General features: G+C 37.7%; 1 protein-coding gene across 1 annotated transcript in view; it reads right to left on the reverse strand.

Moving 5' to 3' along the window:
- Window positions 1–4122, reverse strand: part of GAS2 (growth arrest specific 2) — a 74383-nt gene extending 70261 nt beyond the window's left edge. Inside the window, exon 1 of the mRNA XM_062495251.1 lies at window positions 3679–4122. Coding sequence (XP_062351235.1) covers window positions 3679–3820 — 142 coding nt within the window. The 5' untranslated portion in view covers window positions 3821–4122. The remainder of the gene's footprint in view (window positions 1–3678) is intronic.
- Between the last annotated feature and the right edge of the window lie 4913 nt (window positions 4123–9035).

Raw genomic sequence — 9035 nt, forward strand, 5'->3', positions numbered from 1 at the left:
ACACACACACACACAAAACCAAGACAATACTAGAGAGTAAAGCAGACAAGCAAACCCTTCAAATTGCCACTTTGCCTCTGCTAGAAGAGTTCTGTGGCCCAAGTGTGCTAATTGCCATATGCAGTTTGCTCAGGGCAGAACAGAACTTTGCAGCATCCACAAGAACATTCTACTAAAGTTAAGTATACACAAAATTTGGAGTCTGTCAGCAGTGAAAGCATTCCCGAATGTTTCATTGGCTCTACACTTAATAGAAACAAGGCTAAGAGATCACTGTGACTTGCAAGTCAGCTAGGTCACTGCCACTCTTGACTGAGACACCAAAAGTCAGAGAGAAGCAAGGACAGGAGACACAACATCTGTGGCTACATTCTTCCTTTCCAGCAGACAAACCACAACACCGACATGTCCCACTTGGAAAATGCTGTAATGTACAATATTGTATGAGTTAATCCTATCTGACACGTGGATTTCATCTGTAATGTCCTTTTCCATCCCCCAGAGTATAGACAGCTAAAATCTATTCAGCAACGGAACTGTAATGACAAACTGTCCTCTCAGAAGCTCTGAGTTTCTCTGACATAGTTTCAAAAAACAATTAGCAAAGTGCACAAAAAAGTACTAGCAATTACTAAACAAAAACCCCCACAACAACGTCCATGCTAAATTAAATATTCAGAGTGTCAGGATTAAAAATTCTTTCAATGTTATTTTCCAGCTTGCACCATGCATCTCACTTTTCTAATCTATCAATTGGGTAAAGTCAAATTCTAGTTATGCTTACTTTCTGTCTGACACCAAAACACTTAATTCATGGTATAAAGTGCAATATCCCAATAATACCTTCCAGTTTGATTTTAACCCACATCAGGCTATGGTGCAGCAAAACCATCGCCCTTTACACATCCACTAACATTTGTCTGTTTGAGAGACAGGTGTCTGCTCAGGAAGGCAGGAGCCTCCCTTGGATTGGAGAATGTAAACCCCCTCCCTCCAAATTAGTCTAATTTTGAAATTAAGGGGCTCTCAGGCAAAGATATGAGAAGCAGAAGAAAAAACTCTGGGCTGGGTTACAGCAGATTCCTTTCCCCAAGCCACAGCAGCTTCTGAGCATCCCCTGAAGCTGCAGAGCCAGAGAGCTGGCAGCTGTCCCCTGCCCTCCTTTTACCTGGCCCTAGCCAGGAAAACCTCTGTTTTCTCAAGCTGGTACCCACAAGTACCAGCAGTCAGCGTTTCCCCGAAACTCATGGGAAAAATTCTATAGGTAAGAAGGAACAAAAGAAAATAAACTTAACCCCCAACAACACTGTAGAGGACATAAATGTCTCTCGACAAAAATATTCTAAAAACCCATCACTTGATCAAACTACTTCAAAGAATTTCAGCTATATACTTGCCTAAAATACTATTAAAAAACCCCCAAAAACCTGTATTTCTTTATTATGTGTTCTTGTTGAGTCCTAGTACAGAAGAATGATAAAAATATAGATGATACAAAACATAAACCAAAACAGCAAAAGTTAAATGAAATACATATCAATTTCCCTTTTAAACTGAGAAATCTTACTGCATGAAAATTGCCATAAGGCCACTTACAATGAAGCCACACAGGATACAGACAGAGCAAGGGAGGATGTGGATACACACAGTATTATCTGCTCCATGTTACTTGCACATCCATGCATGTAAAGATCTATTATGTATCACACATCACTTCTCTATTTGAAGTTTATCCAAATTATGCAGTAATTAAACAAAATCTGAATTCTGAGTTAATATACCCTTATGAATAATCATTATTTTAATTTGCACTTTATTTTGAATGTGAATTTTAACTTAATTCAATTACTAATTTTACTAACAACGTCTACACAGGAATTCAAAGCAGTCAAGCAAATCACTATAGTTTCAATTCATCAGCACAAACTCTGAGAAAAGGAGAGCTTGGTGCAAGGTGTGGGGGAATGCATTAAGCAAATGAACTGTATATGCTGCTTAATTAAAAGAAGGTTGTGCCCAGTTAGATCTGCAGTGCAGAACTTCGTGTCCATATGAAAAACCAGATATTTAATTACAGTTGGCATTTCAGAACCTCCTGCTGGTTGCTACTTTCTTGCTCAAAGAGTGACCTCATTCTTAAACTTCTCACTGAGACAACAGTGTTACAAACTGCAAACAAGCTTCTATTTGTTCTAGCGTGGATCACTAGAACTCCATTGTTTAAAACGTTTAAACAATATATTGAATCCTTAATGGCATGTGCGGCTTCCAATTCAAAAAGCAGTCACTTGGATTACTGTCTTGTGGCAACTGGAAAGAAAAGTTTCTGAATTTTGTTCTGGTTTTGCATAGAAAATTTTATATTCAAAACATACTAATTTAAATGGAAGTACCACGCAAATATGTAATTGAAAACACCTGCCACTTTTGCAGTAATGGATTCACAACAACTCAAAAATGGGTATTGTCTACCTGCAAAATATTGTGATCTATTGGCATTGTGCTTATTGACTCCCTCTGTCATAAGTGATATTTCCTTCTCTTTCTCTTAAAAAAAGAGGAAACAGAGCAATATAGAACATGCTGATGAAAGACATTGGATATACTCTGTTACTGTATGATATCACTGAGATGGTTTAAATACAGCATTTACCACAACGAGACACTGCCCACGTCTCACCAGAACAGATTTTCAGAATTTTTTTTAAAAAATACAATAAATCCTCCAAAACCATACACATCAAATTTAAAAGTGCTCATCCAAATTTTCCTCCAAAATCCCATCAACTACAGTTTCACATAAACACAGCTTCTGAAATATTTTTCTTCTCTTTATTTAATGAGAGGAATTACTGGCATGTCTCCCTTAGGATGAGGTATTGTCTAAGTCATCTATTTCTTTGGTAGTATCCTCTGTATTTACAGAGGTCACACAAAAGCCATTTTTCCCTGAGTTTTCTCAGCAAACGACATACTATTTCCTGGGTCATAATTTCTAAATTCCACCTTCTTGAATAATTTGTACATCTCAAGGTATTGTCTCTCTCCTTCCTGCCAGGGACTATCTCATTTGTTCTTTTTCATATGTACCTGATTATTTTTTTCCCTGAATTTTTGGTTTCTATCATCTTCTGACAGCAACAAGCTTTGTCTTCAAACATCAAGATGTACAGCTGCAAATCCCAGTAAATCCCCAGGTCCCAGCTATGCTAGGTCAAACCCCTCTATGCACAGGCAACAGAAGCCTTGGGCAGCAATTAGCAATTACTAGACTACTTGGTCAGAGAAGAACTATTTAATGGTTCCTTCTGTTCAAGACAGTCAGTACACCATGCTCTGTAGACCTATCAATAGAAATGGAAGACAGAGGTGAAGGCAGCAATTAGCACCATTCACTTTAATGGTACAAATACAGATAATGCATGCCAAAAAAACAGAAAAATAATTAAAAGGAAATTTGAAAGAAAACTAAACATGGAGTGTATAACGTTCAGTTATGCTACTCACAGAAACACAATGGAGATAAATTACTCATTAGCTTTTCTGACCTGCTAATATTTGTGCTATATAGTGGTAGCTACATAATCATAACTTTATTTTTTAAGCACAAAGAAATCTAAATTCCCAGCTAACAGCATCAGGAGTTCTCATACTGCATTCCATCTCATTGTACCTTACCCAGAAGGTTTGTGAGCCACAGGGCCAAATCCTCTTTCATTGGCAGCAGGTTGGCCTCATGTCTACTTGCAAGCCATTGACTGTACTGATGCATGTCAGAGAGGCCAGGACCACGTGCCTTCGGGCTCAGGGCAGTGCACATTGCTTATCTGCTTGTCGTACCTGTTTCATTATATAAAAAGGAAAAAAAAAAAAAAAAAGTTCTTCATTATACCAAATAAAGTCTCATGTGCTCCATTTTTAGAATTATAGAAAATAATCCCATCCAGAATATAATCCCCATCTCTGGAAGTGTTCATGGCCAGGCTGGACAGGTCTTTGAGCAACCTGATCCAGTGGAAGGTGTCTCTGCCATGGCAGGGGAAGGGGGTGGAATGAGGTATCTTTAAGGTCTCTTCCAAATGGAACCATTCTGTGATTCAAAAATGACAAGTTACTGTGAGTCTAAGAAATCAGATACCAGACAAACAGATGTGGATCTAGCACATGGCTGCAAACACCAAAAACTGAAACTCTGTTTTGTTTGGTTTTTTGTTTGTTTGTTTTTTTGGCAAGTGATTAAATCATACAGATAAAAGGTAACTTCATTTGTATTCACAAGCTACACATTGCCAAAGCAACAAAATATTCTGCAAGGAATTATTAAAATCAAATGAAAATAAACACTCTACACAAAGCTAACAATTCACTATGGTGCCTGACCCAACATCCATTCAGATTAATTGGAGAGTTTTAGAGATTTTTGGATCATGCCCAAGAAAAACATGGCAACAGCCAAATTACATTCCTACATCAAACTTATTAACAATTAATAAATGCTGCAACCAAATGGAAACAGTCTATTCTACAGCTTCAAAATTATTAAAGGAAAAAACTACACCAAATATATAGACTGAATAGCATTATTTCTTCAGAAAGCAGAACAGCTAGCGTTGGTCACTCACTTGCCAAATCCCAAATTCTCCTCTGCTTCAGTGATGAAACTTCAGCTTCAGGCAAGACAACTAATCTTTAACACATGATGTATTAAGTGCTGTCAGTTGCAGGAGCCACTGCTAGAACCACTGGACTTAAACCTCTATCTGAAGGGCGAGTTCCCCACCTGTGCCAGGTGTTATTTTTTCCTCTCTGAAACGTGTAGCCATGAGCTGCAATACCTCCTTGCCTGGTAGGCTGCAGCCTACACCAACCAGCAGACACATAGTCTTGTTCAGATGGCACTAGACAGACACTAAGTGAATGTGAGACCCATAAGAACTAATCCTTTGCCTATTGTCAGCTGGCTGATCCACACCAATTGTAGTAAGACATGTCAAGTGGCTTCAATTTATGACAATCTGCAAGTACCTTGTTTCTGTCCTTTGCGTACCTTTCATATCAGATAAGAGATACTTGTGACTTAAAAACAGCAGCTGGAAACAGAACAATTTTTTTATACTATCCATTACGGCCCGAATAGCAAAAATACTGAAAACAATTTCTGCATCAAAAAAGGAAAATATTTACTAAATGTAAAAAAAAAATATGCCTTTCTATAAAGTTGTGCTGTAACTGATTTCTCCAAATGCGTGTAATGGTATTTGGCATATTTTAAACCTTGAATTAAACTACTCCAGAATTTTTTACCATACTCTGTGTAACTAAACTCCATGTTTGCAAAAAGATCTGCGTAATCTTTTGTAGACAGTACCTCACTCCTGAAGCTTAGCTTGCCCTTGAGTTACACACACCTTTCACTACAAATACACTTCTTACTGAAATTAGACAATTTTTTCAGTTGGGGAGAAGCAAAAATACGCATAAAGATTTCTTCTTTTGCATAAACACATATTTCTGCATCATGAGTAGATTTCACATTTTTTCTAACAAAAAAAAAATCTTTATGTATCAAAGTTTCCTTGAAAGCAGAAGAGTTTAAAGAAGACTAAAGTACATAACTTATGCACAGCTCTTTTGTGAAACTGACTTTGTAAAAATGTCAGCTTGGATTTATGACTCCCTGGTTAATTAAATTCAAATAATACCTGTTCATTTAGGGCAGGCTGCAAGGGAGAGGACTTGGACTGTGAGCTCTGCAAAAATCTATCTGGAATGTCACTCTCAAAATAGATTGATTCAGACTAGAAGCTACCAACAGCTAAGAAATTTTAATGACAGTATATTTAAAGTATATTTAAAGTTCCTCTAAGACACTCAGAACCACATGAATTAGTCTTTCAAATCACTGCTTCATTCTGGATAGAAACAGAGGCAAGGCAGATAATTGAAACCAGTTGTCTTCAAAGATTATGGGAAAGATCAAGTATCTATCACATTACTTGGCTTCCAGAAAGAGCAAATAGTTTTGACCACTTTCTGTAGTCTATAACCTCCACTGATACAGTGTGGAGTGTCAGAACTGAAATTAGCTTGTACTCTTGAATTACCTCTGCAATGATAGTGCTAAAATGCAATTAAAAAAAAAAAAAAAAAAAAAAAAGAGAGAGAGAGATCTTATTCCTGAGTGTATGTATCTAAAAATTGAGGGAAATCCTGCAATTTGTTTCTCTTTACTTACAAACAGGAAAAATACAACAGAAAAAGCAGAACAACTTCACTAAAGGAACCAGTTAGACCCTGCACCTCTTCACTGGGAGTAATTTCACAGTTTATATGTGCTTTGTGGAGGGGGTTAGACTGGATGACACTTGGAGGTCGCTTCCAACCTAAATTTATTGTTATTTAATATTTCACGGATGCACAGAGCAATATTAATCATGAAACCCTATGCAGAAGGGTAAACCCTGCTAGAAGGGTAAAAATTGGTGCATACACTGAGCTGGGTTGTGTCAAGAGGAAAACAACAGGCAATACCCTTTTCTTTCACCCTACTTCATCACTTCCAAGACCATGTATAGGAAGTTCCCTGTGGGAACCTGAGGCTAATTAATCACCAACATTATGATATGTCTGACAGTCAGCCAGATACAATACAGGCTGCTGACACTGGTGGGGCTGAAGTAATTCTATGATCTCAAAGCTACATTTAAGACAAGACAAAACAGAAGAAAGGCTTCTTTAACAGCTACATGGAAGCAGTCTGGGTTTCCATGTCAGTCTGTGGAAGGAGCAGAGTAGAAACTGGGGGAGTAGGGATGTTATTTCAGTTTGCCTCTGAACTACAGCATTGCCTTTAAATATATTTCATACTGACTTAACACAGCAATCAGGCTCTGTAAAGTCCCAATAAACTTTTGAGACTCATTCGGGGAAGAAAAGTGGGAAAACAAAGATTTTGGAGGACGCAAGGGTGCTTCAGTTTCTTAATAACTGTGGTAGTGAGAAGAAAAAAGAGAGACAAGAAGGGTATTCTGAGTTGAAGGTAGTTTTCATGAGACACATTCTAGAATGAAAAACTAGAAAGGTAGCAAAAGCCAGACAGGCAGGTGACAAAAGTCTCTAGAAGATGAAAATGATTCATGCATCTCTATACACGGACTAGGTCTGCTCAAAATAGTAGCCCTGAATTAAAATAATGTATACACTAACTTTTGAAGAGGGCATGCAAAGTGAGGATTGGGGAATGAGAAAGTTAATACTGATTAAGAGCCTCAAGAATTACAGCTAAATAATATACAAGCCAACCTCACATCCTGTGTAAGTTTTCTTTGCTTTAATTTTCAAAAAAAACCCCCATTTTTTCACTTCCCCACCACTTTTCTGGAAAACTGCCCTGAATTTCTGTAGAACCCACAAAATTCCTACCCTGGACATTAAGACTCAGCTTTCAAGGAGCAGAGTATCTCCTGTCACAGACTCTACAAGGGATACTGGAGATCAGTTATCAAACTACAAGCATCAGAAACTTTCAAGCTCTGAATTAGTCTTCATGCAAACACTGATCTCTACTGAACCCGCTACATTCAATACTTCACTACTGAAGTACCCAAATTTCAATGAAAAGTTCATCTACTTCACCAGTTGTACTAGTAAATACATATTAGAACTTCATCACATAATAGTTGGCATCCATTCAGAAGCCAAAATGAGATAGTTACGTGAAGGAGACAGCAGCTGAGTCCTGAGCTCCTTCAAGATTTGTTTGAAGATTCCTTCTCTGGTGAAGGCCAGGCCCTTGTTTCAGCAGTCAGACACCTTCCAATCTTCTCCTTAAAATGTCTCAATATATTCATTTTTTTAGTGAACTGAAGAAAAGTTTCTTGACAGTTTATCAGTGAGGAACATGGTCAGAGGAATGGACTAAACTCGCATCAGAGGTAGTTAGCAGCTTTCAAGGATACATCACCACAGCTGAGGCAAGCCTCTGGCTCCAACAACTATTTCATCCTTTCCTTTTGGCAAAGTATGAACGGAGTAGCCCAAAAAATATTGGGTTCCCTAATCTCACTACTTTCTAACAGTAACATCAAATCATCATATAAACAGCTGTTTAGAACTAGCCAACACAAACATGTCAAATATTTTACAGAATGTGACACTTCTCTACAAACTGTTGAGGCTGATGTGATACGCAGAAGCATTTCCAAAACTTACCTCTAAATGCTTTAAAGCAACTGCTTCCCCCCACTATTCAGAATGTAGACAAGGAACGGTTTTTGACTACTTTTCATCCTGTTTTGTTATAGTTCATATGAATGTGGCACAACCTTTTTTTCAACCTCTCTCAATAAGAGGATGGCATCTCAAATTCTTAGCCTTATTGTCTAGATGAAGAATTCAGTGTGGGATGGTTTACAGTACACCCAGAAATGTGTATCAGATTCAACACACTAAAAGGTCCTATTTCTCTCTGCTTGCTCCTACTGAACAGTGAAGTTCTTATTTTGTTTTACAGTAGTGCATTCAGCTATCTGTGTACTGCAGTTCTCTGCTTGTATTCGGCCAGCAGAGTAACTTTAGACTATCTGATGCTTGTTATCAGATCATCAGGTGAAAGCAATGAGAATCAAACAAGTGATCATCTGTGTTTCTACTGGCTTTTGTTGGGGTTAACAGATAGGAAAAAACGAATCAAGAATGATACACTGTACTCAAAACACACAGGGGGCAAAGACTGTTTAATCTAGAAAGTAAAACTTTCAGTGAAGCACACACAGTTGCAGATTCCCGGATTCAATTCCCTTTCCTATTCCAACTACCCTCCTTACCTGTAAAATTGTGGTAATTTTCTTCAACTAAGTATAAAATGGGAAGAAAAAAATACTCTGTATAGGAAAAATGTATATATAAAAGTTCACATGTATGCATAGATACACATACAAAGAAAACACACATGCTCCACCCTGCTACCTAATCATATTTACTCCAAATTATCCATCCATTTCCAGCATACATAAATAACAGCTTATACTGCATAG

The sequence above is a fragment of the Cinclus cinclus genome, chromosome 6, assembly GCF_963662255.1.
Source record: "Cinclus cinclus chromosome 6, bCinCin1.1, whole genome shotgun sequence".
Classification (NCBI taxonomy): domain Eukaryota; kingdom Metazoa; phylum Chordata; class Aves; order Passeriformes; family Cinclidae; genus Cinclus; species Cinclus cinclus.